The sequence below is a fragment of the Brachyhypopomus gauderio genome, chromosome 9, assembly GCF_052324685.1.
Source record: "Brachyhypopomus gauderio isolate BG-103 chromosome 9, BGAUD_0.2, whole genome shotgun sequence".
NCBI lineage: Eukaryota > Metazoa > Chordata > Actinopteri > Gymnotiformes > Hypopomidae > Brachyhypopomus > Brachyhypopomus gauderio.
In genome coordinates this window covers 6322430-6344568 of record NC_135219.1, presented here as the reverse complement: position 1 = coordinate 6344568, position 22139 = coordinate 6322430, and the positions used below count along the sequence as shown (strand labels likewise).

Genomic DNA, 22139 nt, shown 5'->3' with positions numbered 1-22139 from the left:
ACACTCAATTCAACACTGACGCACCCTAACACTGTCACTCCAACATTCAGACACTCCAACACCCTGTTAGTGCATTTTTCTCAGCTGTTTGTTTGTTCAGTGTGTTTATTTCTGTTTGTAGATTCTCTGCTTCCTGCTAGTGTGAGGAGTATGAGGGGCTACACAGGCTGTATGCAGAACGTGTTGGTGAACAAGTCTCCTGTGAGCTTTAGCAGAGCAGCTCTTGTTAGTGGAGCTGTTAGCGTTGGCACCTGCCCTGTGGTCTGATCTCCTGCTCTACAGGACATCTCTGCTCCTTCCACAACATGCAGGAAATGGCATTACCATCTTTAATGTTTCTCCCTCTCCTCTGTAACCTTTCATTCAGTAAAGAATTACATTTAATTTTAATTTGAACACCAAAATAAATGTCTCTATACCTTCAATTACTAATACCATATTCTTTATAACCCTATAAAGTTTGTGCTAAGTGTTCAGCTTTGACCTAAAGCCAAATTATTATTTAAGAGTATACTAATTTGTATACTAATTTGAGGACACTTGAATCTACACCACAAGTCATGAAAAGTAGAAAATTCACCTCAAACAAGGTTCCTGCAGAGAGCCAAAGGCTATGCAGACCATCACTTAGACATCATATTTGCCTGGATCAGGAGTCTCATGATTTCATTTTACACATATTAAAAAATATACCTTCCCAATAAATGTACTTTTTTGAACTACTGCTTAGATTCTGTGATTGGTATGTGGAAGCATTTGTTCAACATACATGATACTTTGCTAAATACGTCCACTATAAATACACTATATTGCCAAAAATATTTGCTTACCCATCCAAATTATCAGAATCAGGTGTTCCAATCACTTCCATGGCTACGGGTGCATAAAATTAAGCACATAGGCATGCAGACTGTTTTTACAGACATTTGTGAAAGAATGGGTCGCTCTCAGGAGCTCAGTGAATTCAAGTGTGGAACTGTGATAGGACGCCACCTGTGCAACAAATCCAGTCGTGAAATTTCCTCACTCCTAAATATTCCACAGTCAACTGTCAGCTGTATTATAAGAAAATGTAAGTGTTTGGTAACGACAACTTGGCCACAAAGTGGTAGGCCACATAAACTGACGGAGTGGGGTCAGCGGATGCTGAAGCATAGTGCGAAGAGGTTGCTAACTTTCTGCAGTCAATCACTACAGACATCCAAACTTCATGTGGCCTCAAGAACAGTGCACAGAGAGCTTAATGGAATGGGTTTCCATGGTCAAGCAGCTGCATCCAAGCCATACATCACCAAGTGCAATGCAAAGTGTCAGATGCAGTGGTGTAAAGCATGCCGCCACTGGACTCTAGAGCAGTGGAGGCATGTTCTCTGGAGTGACGAATCTCGCTTCTCCATCTGGTAATCTGATGGACGAGTCTGGGTTTGGTGGTTGCCGGGTGAAAAGTACTTGTCTGACTGCATTGTGCCAAGTGTAAAGTTTTATGGAGGCGGGATTATGATGTGGGGTTGTTTTTCAGGAGCTGGGCTTGGCCCCTTAGTTCCAGTGAAAGGAACTCCTAAATGCCTCAGCATACCTTTTTGGACAAATCCATGCTCCAAACTTTGTGGAAACAGTTTGGAGCTAGCCCCTTCCTCTTCCAACATGACTGTTCACCAGTGCACAAAGCAAAGTCCCTAAAGATATGGATGGCAGAGTCTGGTGTGTATGAACTTGACTGGCCTGCACAGAGTTCTGATCTCAACCTGATGAATTAGAGCGGAGACAGAGAGCCAGGCCTTCTCATCCAATATTAGTATGTGACCTCACAAATGCGCTTCTGGAAGAATGGTCAAAAATCCCCATAAACACACTCCTAAACCTTGTGGACAGCCTTCCCAGAAGAGCTTCTAGCTGCAAAGGGTGGACTAAAGTCATATAGAACATATAGGAATGGAAGAATATATGAGTCAAGGAAGGTGAGCAAATACTTTTGGCAATATAGTGTTTCTCACTAAAACATCTGAATATCCATTCCACACTGACTTGACTGACCAACTGCTCATTAACTCAAATGTCGAATCAGCCAATCACATGGCAGCAACTCAATGTATTTAGGCATGTAGACATGGCCAAGATGATCTGCTGCAGTTCAAACCGAGCATCAGAATGGGAGAAATGTGATTTAAGTGACTTTCAACGTGGCATGGTTGTATTTCAGAAACTGCTACTGGGATTTTCACGCATAAAGCACGAATGTCATGACGCGTGAATAATCTCAGACTGGTGTCTTGAACACGTCAATGAGTTCACTGTACTCGAATGGCCTCCACAGTCACCAGATCTCAGTCCAATAGAGCACCTTTGGGATGTGGTGGAACAGGAGATTCACATCATGGATGTGCAGCCGACAAATCTGCAGCAACTGCGTGATGCTCTCATGTCAATATGGACCAGACTCTGAGGAACGTTTCTAGTACCTTGTTGAATTTATGCAACGAATAATTAAGGCAGTTCTGAAGGCAACGGCGGGTCCAACCCGTTACTAGCAGGGTGTACCGAATAAAGTGGCTGGTGAGCGTTGAATAAAATGTTACCAGATTAAATATTTCTGTGTGTGTGTCTGTGTCGTGGTTGGAACTTGGAAAGTGCGCGCGTAAGGACGTCATCAATGAGCGACAGGCATCAGTATTGAATGAGTGGGGAAATGACTTGAATGGACATCGAGTTAAACTCTACAACTGTGTGGAAATGTCCCCAACTCGAAGAATATGACACAGTCGGTCGTGATTCAAGGTAATAATGCTAGCGCAGTTACCGTAACTAGCGCGTCTCTCGCTAGCAAAGCTATCTTTAAAACTTCGTAGTGTTACTAACTAGTTAGTTTTTAGTCGTCGTTGGTTAACTCATCACTAAAGTGGTGTTACGGGGGACGTTGATAACTAGCTCCAGTAACGCTTAAGTTGAGGTTGTTTTAACGTCTTCTGGGGATGTTTTGTTGGTCGCCATAACAACGGCGGTGTGTGTGGCTGCAGTGGGTCAGTGTGGTAACCAGGTGGGCTGCAGGTTCTGGGATCTCGCGCTCAGGGAGCACGCACATGTCAATACAGTGAGTCACACAAATACAGTTAAACACATATTAATGCATCTCATTTTGTACTGTTTATAATGCATCGTGACCTGTCTGGAGAAAGACCTGCGACATTGCCAGCACGTATACAGCCTGCCCGGAAACCTCTAACTTAGACCTAGTTATTTGTGTAGTGAACTAGATACTGTTTATGCTTCACAGAAAGGAATTTATGATGAAGCATTGGGCAGCTTCTTTCGCAACGTTGATCCAAGGTACCCCTAACTCCCCCCCCCCCCTCTCTGTCCACACGCTTCCTTTAACTCTCCATCCTCCCTGCCCACCGCCTCCTCTCTGCTCCCCCCCATTTCCCATCTCATCTCCGTGTTTTTGGAGTACGTTATTGGTGTGCTGAGTGTGCTCCAGACTCAGTGGTGCCTGTCTGAGTTTGTAGGAGTGAGGAGGGGAGTGGAGCTCCCAGGAGCAGGATCGCAGGCCTGAGGGCTCGGGTGAGCACGCCTCACTCCTACAGAGCTGCTTTACTTTACATCAGTTGCAGATATGCAAAACTGTAACATTGTGTTTGTGCGTGCAGGCAGTATTGGTGGACATGGAAGAGGGTGTTCTCAATGAGATTCTGCAGGGACCCCTCCGTCAGCTCTTCAGCACCACCCAGCTCATCAGCGACGTGTCCGGTTCAGGGAACAACTGGTGAGCAGCACCTGTTGCACTGCTTAAAGAACTACAAAGAGCTTTCTGTGGGTTTACTCAGGTTTGTGTGTGTGTGTGTGTGTGTGTGTGTGTGTGTGTGTGTGTGTGTGTGTGTGTGTGTTTGTGTGTGTGTGTGTCAGGGCGGTGGGACACCACACCTATGGCTCCGCGTATCGGGAGCAGATTGTGGAGCAGATCCGTAAGGCAGCAGAACACTGTGACTGTCTACAGACCTTCTTCGTCCTCCACTCTATGGGAGGAGGTCAGCATTATGTCAGTCCCCAGTTCCCTCCCCTCTGTCCCCGGTCTCAGTCCCCCATCAGTCCCGGTTTGCTCCCTTCAGTTCAGTCCCCCCCCCCCCCCCCCCCCCCCCCCCCGTCTCCCTCTCCTTAAGCACTTCTCATTCATTTACTTGTCTTTATGGAAGGAAATACCTTTCAATTTAATAATAATAATAATAATAATAATAATAATCTTTATTTATATAGCACCTTTCATACATACATGCAACTCAAAGTGCTTTACAGTATAAATAAAAGAAACATAAAAAGAAGACAAAAAGAAAATGTTAAAGAAATTAAAGTAAAATAACATAAAATGTAAAAAAGTAAAGTAAACAATATAATAAAAAAGTAAAGTAAATAAAACTAATTAAGATAAGTAAATATAAGAAGATAAAAATAAAATATTAAAATTAAAGGTAAAAAGAAATAATTAAATAAAGTGACAAATTATAAAATAATAGACTAGAATTTCTTAACTAAAAGCAGATCTAAACAGGAAAGTTTTGAGACTGTTCTTGAAACGATTCAGGGATGAAATGCATCTGAGCTCTTCAGGAAGAGAATTCCAGAGCTTTGGGCCATAGTGGCTAAAAGCACCCTCGCCAATCTTTAATCGGCATCTAGGAATCACCAGCAGATTACTGTTTGAAGACCTCAGAGACCTGACTGGAACATATCTAACCATCATTTCACTGAGGTAAAGAGGGGCAAGACCATGAAGACATTTAAAAACCATGACTAGAACCTTAAAATCTATCCTAAAGCTGACAGGTAACCAGTGCAGTGAGTGGAGTGCAGGTGTAATATGATCTCTCTTTCTCCTGCGGGTCAGAACCCTTGCAGCCGCGTTCTGAACTCGCTGTAGGTGCGAAATAGAGCTCTTTGGAAGAGCAGATAGAACAGCGTTACAATAATCTAGCCTTGATGTGATAAATGCATGGACAAGTTTTTCACTGTCAGCAGGAGTGAGCATATCCCGGACCTTAGCAATGTTTCGAAGATGAAAATAAGCTGTCTTGCATGTAGTCATGATGTGTGATTTGAAGCTGAGCTCATTATCAAAGGTGACGCCCAGGTTCTTAACACATTGTCTGGCATTCAGATTCATTTTATTTAAATAGGTCTGGACATCATTCCTTTGTGAATCACTGCCAAGAACAAGAACCTCTGTCTTCTGTTTATTTAATTGCAGAAAATTGTCAGACATCCATGTCTGTATATCATCTATGCAGTCAAACAGTGAGCAAATTGATTTTAGGGCCTTAGGTTCTAGAGAAATGTAAAGTTGAGTGTCATCTGCATATTGATGATAACTAATACCATGTTTATTAATGATATGTGGTAGCGGAAGCATATATAGGTTGAATAGTAACGGCCCAAGAATTGATCCTTGGGGGACGCCACAAGTTATTTTTTGACGTGTGGAGGAAGAGGTACCTAATGCTACATAGTAATCACGCCCAGTTAGGTACGATCTAAACCAGTCTAAGACTAAGCCACTAAGGCCTACCCAACTCTGTAGTCGATCAAGAAGAATTTCATGATCAACTGTGTCAAAAGCGGCGCTTAAATCCAGCAGAAAAAGGACTGAGAGTTTGCCTGCATCCTTATTCAATCTCAAGTCATTTACTACCTTAACTAGGGCTGTTTCAGTGCTGTGGAGAGCTCTGAAACCAGATTGAAAAGTGTCATTTATTTGATTTACTTTTACATAATCATTCAACTGGATTGACACAACTTTTTCAATGATTTTGCTAAGAAAGGAAAGGTTAGATATAGGTCGATAATTATTGAGAATTGTGGGATCAAGATTTCTGTTCTTTAATAGTGGTTTAACCATTGCTGTTTTAAAAAAGTTAGGGAATTCACCCAATTGCAGAGACTGATTAACAATCGTTAGAACTTCATTTGCTAATGAGCTCAGAACCTGCTTGAAAAAGCATGTAGGTAAAGGGTCCAGTTCACAAGTAGAGGATTTTAGTGATGAAATCACATCAAGTAGTGTTACCATGTCAACTTCTTTGAAATAAGACATATTAAAGTTAGGCTGAGTAACTGATATAAGGTTTGATAGTCTATTAGTGCTTGTTGCTATGTTCTGCCTTATACTAGTGATCTTGTCCCTAAAAAATATTGCAAACTCATCACATTTTTCAACTGAAACAGTCTCAGGGAAGACACAGGAGGTGGGGTTTACTAGCTGATCAATACTTCTGAACAGGACAGCCGAGTTATTATTTGATGAATTGATTAAGGTAGAGAAATAGTTTTCCCTTGCTGATTTCACTTCACTGTTGTAATTGTGCAATGTTGTTTTATAAATATCAAAATGTACTTGCAATTTTGACCTTCGCCAACGTCTCTCAGCCTGCCTACATTCTTGCCTAAATTTTACAATAGAAGGAGTGTTTCTCCAGGGCATCCTAATTTTACCAGAGATAATTTTAGTTACCTTTGGTGCCACAGCATCAATACAGTTCTTAACTCTCTGTGTGAATGTTTCAACTAGCTCATTCCCATTTTCTGAGAGGGGAGGGAGGGACTGTATCATGTCGGTGAAGGCCACGGCACTGCCAGCACTGAGATAACGCTTGGTTATTGTACGCTTTTCACTGAGTGTTCTAGTAGATAATGACATATTGAAAAATACGCCAAAATGGTCAGAAATTGCAACATCAATAATTTCAGTATTATTAACCTCTATGCTTTTAGAAATGATCAAATCTAAAATGTGGCCATGCTTATGAGTTGGGCCTGATACATGCTGTATGAGATCAAAAGAGTTAAGCATCCTCATGAACTCTGAAGTGATTGGATTTGTGGATATATCCATGTGAATATTAAAATCCCCAGCAATTAAAACATAATCAAAATCAATTAAAATCCTTGAAAGCATTTCTTCAAAATCTTCAAGAAAGTCTGCATGTAGTCTGGGAGGATGATAGATAACAATCAAAAGAACTGAATAAGTACTGTTGAGTTGTACTGCCAGATATTCAAACGTAGGATGTTCCCCTAATGAGATCTGCTTACAGCGGAATGCTTTATGGTAAAAACATGCAACACCACCACCTCTCTTATTTACTCTAGAGACATTAAAATAGTTAAAGTCGGGAGGTGAAGCTTCATTTAGCACTATTGCTCCATTGCTATCAAGCCAAGTCTCTGTTAGAAAAAGAAAGTCCAGACAGTAATCTTCAATTAATTTAGCTATTATAAAAGTCTTGTTTGTGAGTGAGCGGACGTTTAGTAAGGAGACTTTGAAGACTTGATGTGTTTGATCAGCATCACTTACATCACTTGTGCATTTCACTGGGATCAAATTTTGTTTGTTACAATGTTTTGTGCCCTTGTGTTTTCTTCTGATTACATTTTTATTTCGATTCTGAGAGCCATGCCACCGGCTATTTAAAATAACTGGAATGTAGCACTTACTAGGAGCATGGGTTCCAGTGTGTCAGACCTGAGTCACTGAGTGTGCAGGAGAAGTAAGTGAGTTCCTACAAGACTGCAGACTGTAGTGTTGCGGAACCTCATCAATCTCCTGGAGTTTACCTCTGAGACTGTGGACAGATTCTCTGACAGGAGATGGTGGGCTCCTTTGACTGACATTACTGACGTTACTGCTGGCGGTTGGGTGCAGGTTCCGCATGTGAGTGATTCCATACATTAGATTATCCACAAGCATTTGAGTCCCAGCCCTGTTAGGGTGAAGCTGATCCGGTTTAAAAAGCTCAGGACGACTCCAAAAGATGTTGAAATTGTCAATGAAGTTTACCTTCCGATGAGCACAGGCTGTAGTGAGCCAGCTGTTTAGAGCCAGCAGTCTGGTAAAGTGACCACTGCCTCGACGTGCAGTAGGTATTGGTCCAGAAATGAACACTTCGCACTGGGAAAACTCCAGAATGTCGAGCAGATGGTTAAAATCCTGTTTCAGAATCTCAGACTGTTGTTTGTAAACATCGCTAGAGCCGACATGCACAATCAGTCTTTCCGTAGCTGGATGGTCTTGCAATATGCGTGGAATCATGGGTATCACTTCACAGACAGTAACACGAGGAAAGCAAAAGGCCTTAATACTGTTGCTCCATACATCTCTGATAACTGAGTCCCCAATCAGCAGCGTTTTAGGCTGTGGCGGTGTTCCTTGTCTCCTTTCACCGTTAATGCCTCGGCGGCTAACATGGTTAGCATCCCGATGGCCAACATGGTTAGCACACCGATTGCTAACATGGTTAGCATCCCGATGGCAAACCCTATTAGCATGCTCATTAGTTAGCCGTCGACTGGCACGGATTGCAGGCTGGTGGTTGGAACGACTCTTAGCATGCTTGTTAGCATGCTGCCGGCTAACACAGTTGGCAGCCTGGTGGTTGGTCCGCGAATGGCCAGAGTTATTTGCATGCTGTTGCTGTTGCTTAGCAGCCAGACTGGTTCTGTGATGCTGATTGGGGTGTGTTTGATGTCCTTGATGTCCTGGAGAGGGAGGCAGTATGTTGTGGTCAGACTGCTCTATTCCTGCTACTCCAGTTGAGGAGAGAGCTTCATATCTGTTATCTAAAGGAATGTTCTGTTCTGAAGATAGCTGCTTGCCATCGCTGCTGTGCTGGTTTCTGCAACGTCCCTTCCCCCGAACAAGAGTCCAGCCCTTATCATTGTTGTTGTTAATGGGATTAGGAGTTGAGGCCAAGATGAGCTTAGGCTTTGCCCCCAGTACATCCCAGCGACAATGCAGAGAAACGTCTCTTTCTTTGCCAGTTACAGGGACGGTTTTATCAGCAGCTTGTGTGGCAAGAATCGAGTCCAGATATTCCTCATCCTCCCTTATAGAATGTAAGGTATGGATTCTTTCCTGAAGTTCCGCCACCCTCTGAGACAGTTTGATACACTCAGAGCAAATAGATGATGTGGAAGCATGAGCCATAATCGAGGCAATATCAAGAGAACTGGGCACACAAGGCTCAAATATCCAAGTTAAAAATCAAGTGCAAAATTAACACCCAAGAAGTTCTGGCAGGTATTTCACAGCTGGGAAAGTATCAGTTACTGATAGAACGGTGCACTAAAACCACTAACTCACAAGGTTGAGGCACAAAAACAGTTCACTCGCAGTGTCGGACTGTCGGAGTATCAAAAATGCTAAATTATCCTTTACAGATAAATGTAAAAAGCTTACCAAGTGAAGTAATGAGTAATGGATCCTTTTAACTTGTAAAAATAACTTAACTTGTAGTTATAACTCCAATAAATGAAAAAACAGTAAAGGACAGGCAGAGCTGGCAGAAAAGCGTCTGTACAGGAGGAAAGCAGGAAGTAGAAAAATTTAGTTTTATTTAATTAGGTGAAAGAGAAATGTCTCTTGGTGACCGTGTGTGTGTGTGTGTGTGTGTGTGCGTGTGTGCGTGCGTGCGTGCGTGCGTGCGTGCGTGCGCGTGTAGGGACCGGGTCTGGATTGGGGACGTGTGTTCTGAAGCTGCTGGAGGAGGAGTTTCCAGAGGTGTGCAGACTGGTGACCGCTGTGTATCCCTCAGCTGAAGACGATGTCATCACCTCTCCCTACAACAGCGTTCTGGCTATGAGGGAACTCACAGAGCATGCTGACTGCGTTTTACCTATTGAGAACCAGGTGTGTGTGTGTGTGTGTGTGTGTGAGAGAGAGAGTTATGAATTCTTCCACTGATTTGATGTTCTGCTGTGTTTCCTTTCTGTCTTCAGTCCCTGGTGGACATTGTCAGTAAGATCCAGCACATGGCCCACACTGGCAAACCTAGTTGCGTAATCAAGAAGGACTGTACCATCATCTCTGGGCAAGGGGGGGTGTCTAAGACTGAGAAGCCTTTTGATGCCATGAACAACATTGTGGCCAACCTGCTGCTGAACATTACTAGGTTAGTTGACAAATGAAGAGAATACTTCATAGCTGTGAGGAGTGGATGTTACACGGATGAGGTAGGGGAAAGGTCTTGTTACAGAGATGAGGGGAAGAGAGTGGTGTTGCAGTGTTATAGCGAGGGTGGAGTGGTTTAACATGTTGGAGATGGTTATAGAGGAGTGTTGTTCCCCTCATGTAGAGATGAGAGTGTTGGTGTACTGTTACGGGTATAAGGGAGGAGTAATGATTTTCTACTCTGTTTGAGATGTATGGGGAGGGGTACAGAGTGGTGATTGTTGTTGGAAACACATCTCTACAGCTCTGCGCGGTTTGAGGGTTCCCTCAACATGGATCTGAATGAGATCACAATGAACTTGGTCCCATTTCCACGACTACACTACCTAGTGTCCAGCCTCACCCCTCTCTACACACTTGCAGATGTTAGTGTTCCTACCCGGAGGTACACTTTTATTCATTTATTTATTTACAACAAACATTATCTTGGTCTGAATCTGTGTCTGATTTAAAGCCATAATGAGTCATGAGTAACAGTGGAGAAAATTTTGCTAAGGGGCATAATGGTGTGTGTGTATGTATGTGTGTGTAGACTAGACCAGATGTTTACTGATGCGTTCAGTAAGGAGCACCAGCTGATGAAGGCTGACCCCAGGCACAGTCTGTACCTGGCATGTGCACTAATGCTCCGTGGCGACGTCCAGATGTCTGACCTGCGCCGGAACATCGAGAGGTTACTCTCCTCTTCATCTTCACCATTGTCTTCCTCCCCTACTCTTGTTAGTCTTCCTCTCCTCTTAATGAGTCACGTGTTCTTCCTCGCGTCCCCCCCTCGTCCCCAGACTAAGGCCCATGCTGTCATTTGTCCCCTGGAATGAGGAGGGCTGGAAAGCGTCTCTGTGCGCCGTCCCTCCCGTGGGACACACACACTCTCTGCTGGCGCTGGCCAATAACACCTGTGTGAAGACTTCCTTCATGCAGCTCAGAGATCGCTTCATCAAACTGTACCGCAAAAAGGTACGCCTGCCCACCTCAGACAGCACTCCACGCCAAAAAGATACAGCACCATCTACACACGCACACACTTAAACGACACACATTCCAGTATCTGCTCTCAAATATGCACAGTGACCTGTTATTTAACCCAAAATACTTTCTTCTGCGTGTTTCTTTATGCAGGGTTCATACAGGGGCTAGAAATCCTTGAAAATGTTTGAGCATTAATGTTTCCCTGGTTTGAAAAGTGCTTGACGTTTGACTAGAGTACTTGAAAGAGCTCGAAATTCAACAAATGAAAGGAAAAAAATGTACCGCATCCTTGTGTAAACGAAAACGTTAAGCTTGTGCATTTTGAAAATAAACTACCATTAAATAAAATATATGCAAGTTTGGTAGCTAAACTAGCAACCGTAGCAGAGCCTAACCAAACTAGCATATATTTTAAGCATGCTTATGCCTTACAAACCAATGTAAATTATTCTTCTGCTATTACCAAACACGGTACCGGTACCATCTCTTAATGAATTAATCGTTTTGAGTAGGTGTGTGTATATGTGTAAATATGTAATATACTACAGTTTGAATTTGACCTTGGAAAAGGAGTATGAAAAGTGTGTGTGTGTGTGTGTGTGTGTGTGTGTGTGTGTGTGTGTGTGTGTGTGCGTGCGTGCGTGCGTGTGTAGGCTCATCTGCACCACTACGTGTCTGTGGAGGGGATGGAGACATCTGGGTTCAGTGAGGCGCTGCACTCTCTCTCTGCTCTCATAGATGAGTACAGCCAGCTGGACTCCACCAGATCATCCCGTACACACCAAACCCCTCGACTCAACATCGCCATCTAGCACCATCCAGTGAGCAGCTGTGAGCTTCCTTCTGCTAGGGTGTTGAGGTGTGTGGATTTGTGTAGCTGTAGATAGGTGTGTGTGTGTGTGTGTGTGTGTTCTTCCATCCATCCTAATCCCTGCGCGCTGGAGCAGTCTTTGAGCAGTGCTCTAGAAGAGACGAGTAACTGACGTTAGTGCTAGGCGTGACTCCGGTGTACCTCTGAATGAGCTCTTCAGGTGAATCTGGCGGCAGCCTGAACTGACCAATCACAGCTTCGGCTGTGCTTATTCATGCTTCTGAAGAGGAAGAGGAAGTAAGTGCTCTCTGTTTATTTGAGAACATGGACCCCATTTGAACATGCATGATCTCAGTGATGCTACCACATTCATAACATGTATAAAATTAACTTGCAAAATCTTGGTTGTAATGTGTATACCAGGAGTAATTTTGCTTAATCCTGAAAATGGAAAATTGTGCATATTTTTATATTTTTTGTTTAATAAACATGATTCACGTACTCCAATTTTAACCAAAGATCTTTTATTGTTTCATGCCTGAGATGCCATGCTAATGTTCTACTGCATCATGTCCGTTAGAAAATAAAAAAATATAAAAATAAAAAAAAACAGACCAACAGCTATATTTAAACTATTCACGTTTAAACACTGTACAGTGGGATGCGAAAGTTTGGGCACCCTTGTTAATTTTCCTGATTTACCTTTATAAATCATTGAATGTTTGGATTAAAAAATTCAGTTAAATATATCATATAGGGGACAAACACAGTGATATTTGAGAGGTGAAATGAAGTTTATATGATTTACAGAAAGTGTGCAATAATTGTCTAAACATAGGCAGGTGCATAAGTTTGGGCACTGTTATTGGAACTCAAATTTGGTTTGGTAAGTTCAGTGACCCTTGACCTCCATACAGAGGTGACTCCAGTTATGAGAAAGGGTAGTTAAGGGTGGCAGTTGTTTTTCTCCTCTTTGCATCTTCTCTGAAGAGTCGCAGCATGGGAGATTCAAAACAACTTTCAAATGACCTGAAAACATAGATTGTTCACCGTCATGGTTTAGGGCAGGGGTGCTCATTACATCGATCGCGATCGAGTGTCGGTCGATTGTGAAGGAATGTGCGTAGATCGCGTCAAATTAAAAAGTAGCAGATGAATCGCACATCTCCACTGACGGTTGTATTTTGATTGACATTCATGGTAGCCAATCTGCAATCCGCTCAACAAATTACGTTTCCCCCCCGCTCAACAAATTTCATTCGCCACCTCACAACCCCCCACACCCCGGTAGATCTTTCTGACTTGGTCATCTTATAAGTAGCTCGCAAGCTGAAAACTTGTGGGCACCCCTGGTTTAGGGGAAGGATACAGAAAGCTATGTCAGAGATTTCAGCTTTCAGTCTCCAGTGTGAGAAACATTGTGAGAAAATGGAAGAAGACAGGTGCAGTTCAAGACAAGGCTCGAAGTGGCAGACCAAGCAAAAATCTAATAAATAGAAGCGAAGGATGTTAAGAACAGTCAGTCAATCCACAGACCAGCACCAAAGATCTACAACATCATCTTGCTACTGTGCATCGTTCAACTATTCGGCGCTCTTTACACAAGGAGATGCTGTATGGAAGAGTGATGCAGAGGAAACCTTTTCTCCACCCACATCACAAACAGAGCTGCTTGAGGTATGCTAAAGCATATTTGGACGAGCCAGCTTCCTTTTGGAGTAAGGTGCTGTGGACTGATGAAACTAAAATAGTTATTTGGCCATAACAAGGGCCGTTATGCATGGAGGAAAAAGAACACATCACTCCAAGAAAAACACCTGCTACCTACAGTAAAATTTGGTGGTGGTTCCATCATGCTGTTGGGCTGTGTGGCCAGTACAGGAACTGGGAATCTTGTTAAAGTTGAGGGACGCATGGATTCCAGTCAATATCAGCAGATTCTGGAGACCAATGTCCAGGAATCAGTGACAAAGCTGAAGCTGTCGACCCTAAACACTGCTCAACATCTACCAAGACCCTAAACACTGCTCAACATCTACAACGACCCTAAATACTGCTCAACATCTACCAAGACCCTAAACACTGCTCAACATCTACAACGACCCTAAACACTGCTCAACATCTACAACGACCCTAAACACTGCTCAACATCTACAACGACCCTAAACACTGCTCAACATCTACAACGACCCTAAACACTGCTCAACATCTACAACGACCCTAAACACTGCTCAACATCTACCAAGACCCTAAACACTGCTCAACATCTACCAAGACCCTAAACACTGCTCAACATCTACAACGACCCTAAACACTGCTCAACATCTACAACGACCCTAAACACTGCTCAACATCTACTAAGACCCTAAACACTGCTCAACATCTACCAAGACCCTAAACACTGCTCAACATCTACTAAGACCCTAAACACTGCTCAACATCTACCAAGACCCTAAACACTGCTCAACATCTACCAAGACCCTAAACACTGCTCAACATCTACCAAGACCCTAAACACTGCTCAACATCTACTAACACATTCATGCAGAGGAACAAGCACAATGTTCTGGAATGGCCATCTCAGTCCCCAGACCTGAATATTATTGAAAAGCTGTGGTGTCGCTTAAAGAGAGCTGACCATGCTCAGAAACCATCAAACCTGAATGAACTAGAGATGTTGTGTAAAGAAGAATGGTCTAAAATACCTTCAGCCACAATCCAGACTCATTAGAAGCTGTAGGAGGCGTTAAGAGGCTGTTATTTCTGCGAAAGGAGGATCTACTAAATATTAAGTTAAGGGTTTTTTTTGGGTGCCCAAACTTATGCACCTGCCTATTTTTGTTTAGACAATTATTGCACACTTTCTGTAAATCATATAAACTTCATTTCACTTCTCAAATATCACTGTGTTTGTCCCTTATATTATATATTTAACTGAATTTTTTTATCCAAAAATTAACAGGAAAATTAACAAGGGTGCCCAAACTTTTGCATCCCACTGTAGTCCTCTACTAGACTGAACAACACTACATATAGTTGAAAATAGAAGAAATACATTATAGGTGTTTGGTCCAGCTGAGAGCTGAACAGAGGTGTATGTGTGTGTGTGTGTGTGTGTGTGCGTGCGTGCGTGCGTGCGCTACTAGACCGCTAACTTTAGTGCTACTAGACTTGCAGTCGTGTCATGGTTAGTGCTGACGAATCATTTATTGCAGTTCTATAGAAAAATGTATTTGTAGTTTGTACAGTGTTACATGTGTGTCCCTGAGTGTGAGCATGGAAAAGCATTCCTCCTGATTGTTCTTGGTGTGTGTGTGGTTGTGTGTGTGTTGGGGGGGGGGGGGGGGGGGGTTCACAGCAGAAGCAGCTGTGAGAACATGTCTCCTGGGTCGCTGCATTTCCTCTGGCACACACAGGATGTGATCCACTGCATCTTGCGGAGCTCTCTAGCGCCCCCTGGGCAGCGGAACTCCACCTGCACCACTCTGGACTTGTTGGGGACACAGCAGCGTTTGTCTGTGCACACGCCGCAGTAGGTGGGCCGGAACTTCTGTGTGCTTGTGCAGCCCGACAGCTTCAGAGTCTCCGCCTTCCCCGCCTGGAACGTGGGCTTGCAGGTCTTTCTTGCTGGGATCTGTGTGTGTGTGTGTGTGTGTGTGTGTGTGTGTGTGTGTGTGTGTGTGTGTGTGGGGGAGGGAGAGAAGGGGGCAATGAGACCCTGTTTATATTGTTTTCCACCATCAAATAGCTCACCTCCTCTGGAACTCCTGTCTCCCTGGAAACACACAAGGTTCTCACAGGTGTGTTATTGGCATGTAGGTCGGTCTGGAATTTGCTGCCAGCATACCAAGTCTTTTTTACTCTTGGAGTTATTTGTACCAGCACCTTGTACTATGAGAGACTTTAACCTGCAGTGCTACACAGCTGATGGTGGTTGGATGTGTTTACTTAACCTGCTTTCTCTAAACCACCTACTGCACCTGTTTTGCCCCCCAGTGTCGTGGTCCTCTAGGCTGGGATGTGGTTCAGTGGGAGGACACAGTGGTGTTCTAGTAGACATTACTCGCTACGAGATCATTTAGGGTTCGTTGCAACATACAGAACAGCATCGTTTGGTGATGTCATCACAAGGCGCCATACCTTGATGTTTTTCAGGACTTTTTTATCGCAGGGCCTGAGCAGACAGAGCCGTCGCTCCTTCCTCATCTCACACTTGCGGTTGTCGTTGGAGACGCGGGTGGAGAGACCCAGGCCGCAGGTGTGTGTGCAGGGCGTCCACGCCGTTGTCTGCACCACACACTTCTTCCTCCAGACTAAAGGAGGATCCCTGTAAGCTTCCCAGCGTACAGTCACAAAGTCACCCCCCCCACCATCACACACCCCACCTGAGCGCACACCCCACCATCACACACCAGCACACCACACCCGAGCACACACCACACTATCACACAACACCAACACACCTGTGCTAGTTCTGACATGCTAGTTGTGCACTTGATGGCACAATGGACTTCATAAGATACCTGACATGGAGCTATAGGTGGTGCCCCCCCCTCCTCACCTGACATGGAGCTATAGGTGGTGCCCCCCCCCTCCTCACCCGACATGGAGCTATAGGTGGTCCCCCCCCCCCTCCTCACTTGACATGGAGCTATAGGTGGTGCCCCCCCCCCTCCTCACCCGACATGGAGCTATAGGTGGTGCCCCCCCCCCTCACCCGACATGGAGCTATAGGTGGTGCCCCCCCCCCCCCTCACCCGACATGGAGCTATAGTTGGTGCCCCCCCCCTCCTCACCCGACATGGAGCTATAGTTGGTGCCCCCCCCTCCTCACCCGACATGGAGCTATAGGTGGTGCCCCCCCCTCCTCACCCGACATGGAGCTATAGGTGGTGCCCCCCCCCCCTCCTCACCCGACATGGAGCTATAGGTGGTGCCCCCCCCCCCTCACCTGACATGGAGCTATAGTTGGTGCCCCCCCCCCCCTCCTCACCCGACATGGAGCTATAGGTGGTGCCCCCCCCCTCCTCACCCGACATGGAGCTATAGGTGGTGCCCCCCCCCCTCCTCACCTGACATGGAGCTATAGGTGGTGCCCCCCCCCCCCCCTCCTCACCTGACATGGAGCTATAGTTGGTGCCCCCCCCTCCTCACCCGACATGGAGCTATAGGTGGTGCCCCCCCCTCCTCACCCGACATGGAGCTATAGGTGGTGCCCCCCCCCCCCTCCTCACCCGACATGGAGCTATAGGTGGTGCCCCCCCCCCCCTCCTCACCCGACATGGAGCTATAGGTGGTGCCCCCCCCCCCCTCCTCACCCGACATGGAGCTATAGGTGGTGCCCCCCCCCCCCTCCTCACCCGACATGGAGCTATAGGTGGTGCCCCCCCCCTCCTCACCCGACATGGAGCTATAGTTGGTGCCCCCCCCCCCTCCTCACCCGACATGGAGCTATAGGTGGTGCCCCCCCCCTCCTCACCCGACATGGAGCTATAGTTGGTGCCCCCCCCCCCCCCCCCCTCCTCACCCGACATGGAGCTATAGGTGGTGCCCCCCCCCCCTCCTCACCCGACATGGAGCTATAGGTGGTGCCCCCCCCCTCCTCACCCGACATGGAGCTATAGGTGGTGCCCCCCCTCCTCACCCGACATGGAGCTATAGTTGGTGCCCCCCCCCCTCCTCACCCGACATGGAGCTATAGGTGGTGCCCCCCCCTCCTCACCCGACATGGAGCTATAGGTGGTGCCCCCCCCTCCTCACCCGACATGGAGCTATAGGTGGTGCCCCCCCCCCTCACCTGACATGGAGCTATAGGTGGTGCCCCCCCCCTCCTCACCCGACATGGAGCTATAGGTGGTGCCCCCCCCTCCTCACCCGACATGGAGCTATAGTTGGTGCCCCCCCCCCTCCTCACCTGACATGGAGCTATAGGTGGTGCCCCCCCCCCCTCCTCACCCGACATGGAGCTATAGTTGGTGCCCCCCCCCTCCTCACCCGACATGGAGCTATAGGTGGTGCCCCCCCCCTCCTCACCCGACATGGAGCTATAGGTGGTGCCCCCCCCCCCTCCTCACCTGACATGGAGCTATAGGTGGTGCCCCCCCCTCCTCACCTGACATGGAGCTATAGGTGGTGCCCCCCCCCCTCCTCACCTGACATGGAGCTATAGGTGGTGTCCTGTGGGTTCTTGGCCATCATGCCTGCAGGCCTGTTTTTCTGGAGTGGAGCTGGTCCCAGCAAGGCTGCAGGTTTCTGGATGAACACAGGTGTGCACCCGATGGCTCCAGCGATACACGTGCACTTGTAGAGGGGGTTGGGCTGGAAGGCCTGGCCGTTGTCGTAGTGTGCTCCGTTCAGGTCACAGCCCACTGCCATCATGTCTGCAGGGAGAGTTTTCTAGTTCATCATTCTCCTGCGTTTGCAGCAAGAGGTGGTAGTAATAGATTCACATTTATTACTGCTGCTGTTGTAAAACCAGCACTGGCGGTGTCCGCACTAAGACGGCCACCCCGGGCTCCTCCCCTTGCCCCTCCCACCTCCCCTTATGCCCCTCCCTCTTTGCCGCCCCGATCACTCACATGCGCAGACGCCGACCTGGTAGCGTGGCTGGTCCCGGGAGAAGTCGCAGTACATGCCTTTGTGGGGGTCACACAGGTCCCTCTCATTACAGGACTCTCCGATCTGACGCGCGCAGGACTTACAGCAGCCACAGCCGTCCAGCACGGCGCTGACGCCCGGCGCACACTGCACCCTCGCCCCACACTTACACGGCCAGGTGCAGTACTGCCGCCGTGCTGAAGGGGGCGACGCGCCACGCGATAACGCCAAAGCGTTGCCTCCCTGCGCCCGACACACCTGCCCCACAGACACAGGAGAAACGTGGTGATGCTCACCTGTATCAAGTCCTACAATTGGACAATAGAAATAGAAGATTAAAGAATTGCTTTTGACATCATTTAGTGTTCATATTTTATAATGGACATTTTGTTATAAACTAATGTGTTCTGACGGGGTCGTTCCATTCATTGACTTGGCAATGAATTTACCATAATTAGATATTGAACGAGAAACATTTTGTAAAAGACACTGACACTGCATTTTTTTATCTTTGTATACTCTTCTTTTTTTTCCTCACAGTATAGCTGTGTATATCCGTATACAGTATATCATTCATGTAAGTGTTATACAGGTAAATATATATTTCACTGCCATGTAAACAGATATTCCCAATATAGTTTAGTGTACTGTGACTACAAAGCATTTCCTCTTGTGAGCCAGCCAGGATTAATTAATCCCAACAGTTCCCATGTTTGAAAAAGACAAAGCTTATATTCTGCTTAAATGCAGCTTGGCTGTAATGGGTAACTAGCCCTGACCCTAGGTGGCATCCCATGTGTAAAGTCCTGGAGATGGCAACTCTAACCCTAGGCACCCTAACACTGGAGGGAAATGGGTGTCCCTCTAACCCTAACACTGCAAGTCTAACCTGAACACTCTAACCCTAACCCTCCAAAGTCTACCCCCCTAACCTTCTGCCCTGTCCTGAGTTAGATGCCCACTGCATCCGCATTTTAGTTTAGTTTAGTTAAACCCCCCCCCCCCCCCCCCCCACACACACACACACACACGTTCTCTTGCACTGCCACACCCTTTGCTGAGCCCACAGTCCTTGCTCTGTTTATGGTTGACTTGGGGAAAGAAAGATCAGTTTGTGAGTGTAGTTATGATCTTGGCTCCACGCCTGTCCGGGCCGCACAAGCCTTCCAGCTGCATGAAGCACGTCTATATGTGAAATGATTTGGCCGATTACGATTTTGTGTAACTTCTACATGTAATGTTTTTATTAGGCAGAAATTATAATGGGTATAACAGGTTGTTGATCTTGTAAATGCTGAATCTGAGTCTACATGTAAAAAATGTAGAAAACAAAAAAAACAACCATGGAAAATCTAAACTATTTTATAAAAAGCAGCAAAACGGTGTATTTATACCAAACATGCACACAAGTGCTTGCAGGGTCACAGGAAGTCTGAACAGAAATCAGAATTTTTTTTCATCTAAGGTATGCCTCAGTGTGATATCTTCCATGGTTTGAAATATCTACATGGTAACACACAGGTCTTTCTACATCAGTGTCACAAAACACAGCTCTCTACATCAGCACCGTAACAACACACCGCTGTCTCTATATCAGCACCGTAACAACATACAGCTGTCTCTACATCAGCTCTGTAACACAACTGTCTCTACATCAACACTGACGACACACAGCTGTCTACATCAGCACCCGAACAACATACAGCAGTCTCTACATCTGCACCGTAACACAGCTGTCTACATCAGCACTGAATCAACACACAGCTGTCTCTACATCAGCACCGTAACACACAGCTGTCTACATCAGCACTGTATCAACACACAGCTGTCTCTACATCAGCACCGTAACACACAGTTGTCTACATCAGCACTGTATCAACACACAGCTGTCTCTACATCTGCACCGTAACAACACACAGCTGTCTCTACATCTGCACCGTAACAACACACAGCTGTCTCTACATCAGCTCCGTAACAACACACAGCTGTCTCTACATCAACACTAACGACACACAGCTGTCTACATCAGCACCATAACAACTCAGCTGTCTCTATATCAGCTCTGTAACACAGCTGTCTCTACATCAGCTCCGTAACAAAGCTGTCTCTACATCAGCTCCGTAACAACACACAGCTGTCTACATCAGCACCGTAACTACACACAGCTGTCTCTACATCAGCACCGTAACACAGCTGTCTACATCAGCACCGTAACAACACACAGCTGTCTCTACATCAGCTCCGTAACTCAGCTGTCTCTACATCAAAACTAACGACACACAACTGTCTACATCAGCACTGTAACTACACACAGCTGTCTCTTCATCAACACTAACGATACACAGCTGTCTACATCAGCACTGTAACACAGCTTATTTTTTATATCAGCATGGTAACACGCAGATCTCTACATCAGCACCATAACACAGCTCTCTCTTCATCAACACGGTAACACACAGTTGTCATCCAGCCTTAATGATACCCTTAAGCTCCACCCACTCAGAGAAATAAGTATCAAACCTGTTTTTAATGTGACTGTTAAGGGAGTATTTTACAGCTGAGCGTTTTTATTGAATCCAAACAGATTCGTTCAGCAAAAGCAAGTCCACACTGGATGTCTGTGCCTGTGTTTCCACAGATATTCCCAGTAGCTGATGGCTGACAGCTACAGCAGCATTCACGTTAAGCCACAGGCGAGGAAGGGAGATATGAGCAGTTCTTACCTGAGGTGCTATGAGCAGCAGGCAGCCCCAGAGCAGTAACACCATCTTACAGAGTCTTGGCTTAGGCAGAAGTGAGAGTGACAGAGGAGGAAGGGAGGGAGAGAGAGGGAGAGGAGGGCAGAGGGGAACGAGAGAGCTGAGCTGAGAGAGGCATACAAAGCTCTCCTCTGTCTTCTCTTTAAATCCACATTTGCCTTATGCTACTTTGACTACTACTAGCACCACACACAGGCTCATTTCTTCAATATGAGTTAAGTCTAATATTGAATTTAAATGCACTGCCAATTGGTGAGTATCTATTGGTAATTCTTTTTTAGACCTAGAGTTAATCTGAGCGTCGGACACTGGACCAACAGGAATCCATGTGAGATGAACATGTTTCAAAGGGTCGGGGTGTTCTGGACTGCATTCAGAATCTGGACTGTGTTGGTCTGTGTGTGGATGTGTTTGCACTGACATTCCTGCCATGTTTGTTCAGTGTGAAAATCCCGCCCCAGCTCTCTCTGATCTCAATCTTTAGCTCTTGAGGTCCATGCACATATTCTCATGTGACTGCAGCCCCACAGGTACCAGACACCTCCAGATATACCTTTCCAGATGAAAATGAATCCCATCTCAACAGTGTTGTAGTGTAATTGGTCACGTTATGAACAACTTTGAGTTGGTTTTCATGGATGTGTCCCCACCACTTTCTGAAATGGCTGGTTTTCTCCAAACACTTTTATAAAATATATCCTGAGAATAATTGCGTGTCCTCTACAACATAACTGCTTCATTAATTCAGTAATAGAACAATAATACTGATTTAGTAAAAACATGTTTTATAAAACAAAGTACTGCATGTTCCTAATGACAATCAGAAAATGTTTTTCAGTGATGATGACAGCATGTTTCGTAGCAGAGGCACAGCATTACAAACACACCCCTGTATAACAGAGGTGGCACAGATTGTAAAAAAAAAAAAACTCCAAGATGGTGGAACGATCTTCCATTAGCTGCTCGGACTGCAGAGTCTATTGCTATCTTCAAATGTAGACTGAAGACTCAC

At 45.7% G+C, this 22139-nt stretch overlaps 3 protein-coding genes across 6 annotated transcripts in view; 2 read left to right on the top strand and 1 right to left on the bottom strand.

The window, feature by feature from the left end:
• The window catches only part of lama4 (laminin, alpha 4), a 34956-nt gene extending 34232 nt beyond the window's left edge, over positions 1-724 (top strand). For both annotated transcript variants that reach the window (XM_077016684.1, XM_077016685.1), the window contains exon 40: positions 122-724. In XM_077016684.1, the coding sequence (XP_076872799.1) occupies positions 122-267 (146 nt within the window). In that variant the 3' untranslated portion in view covers positions 268-724. The remainder of the gene's footprint in view (positions 1-121) is intronic.
• Positions 725-868: 144 nt separating this feature from the next.
• On the top strand, positions 869-12287 carry tube1 (tubulin, epsilon 1). Of its 2 annotated transcripts, XM_077016686.1 has the most exons (12): positions 869-2775; positions 3015-3088; positions 3272-3324; positions 3504-3558; positions 3645-3760; positions 3901-4022; positions 9483-9670; positions 9760-9932; positions 10236-10376; positions 10524-10664; positions 10774-10948; positions 11614-12287. In XM_077016686.1, exons 1-12 carry the CDS (start codon positions 2751-2753, stop codon positions 11770-11772), a joined length of 1422 nt encoding a protein of 473 aa, XP_076872801.1. In that variant the 5' UTR covers positions 869-2750; the 3' UTR covers positions 11773-12287. The 2 variants fall into 2 exon arrangements, with proteins under 2 accessions (XP_076872801.1, XP_076872803.1); XM_077016688.1 differs by lacking the exons at positions 869-2775; positions 3272-3324 and having other exon boundaries at positions 2790-3088; positions 3446-3558; positions 11614-12285.
• Positions 12288-15122: 2835 nt separating this feature from the next.
• Positions 15123-21145, bottom strand: ccn6 (cellular communication network factor 6). Of its 2 annotated transcripts, none has more exons than XM_077016184.1 (5): positions 21092-21145; positions 18350-18626; positions 17924-18151; positions 15912-16105; positions 15123-15405 (listed from the first exon to the last, which is right to left on the bottom strand). In XM_077016184.1, exons 1-5 carry the CDS (start codon positions 21134-21136, stop codon positions 15124-15126), a joined length of 1026 nt encoding a protein of 341 aa, XP_076872299.1. In that variant the 5' UTR covers positions 21137-21145; the 3' UTR covers position 15123. The 2 variants fall into 2 exon arrangements, with proteins under 2 accessions (XP_076872299.1, XP_076872301.1); XM_077016186.1 differs by having other exon boundaries at positions 15912-16084.
• Positions 21146-22139: the final 994 nt, after the last annotated feature.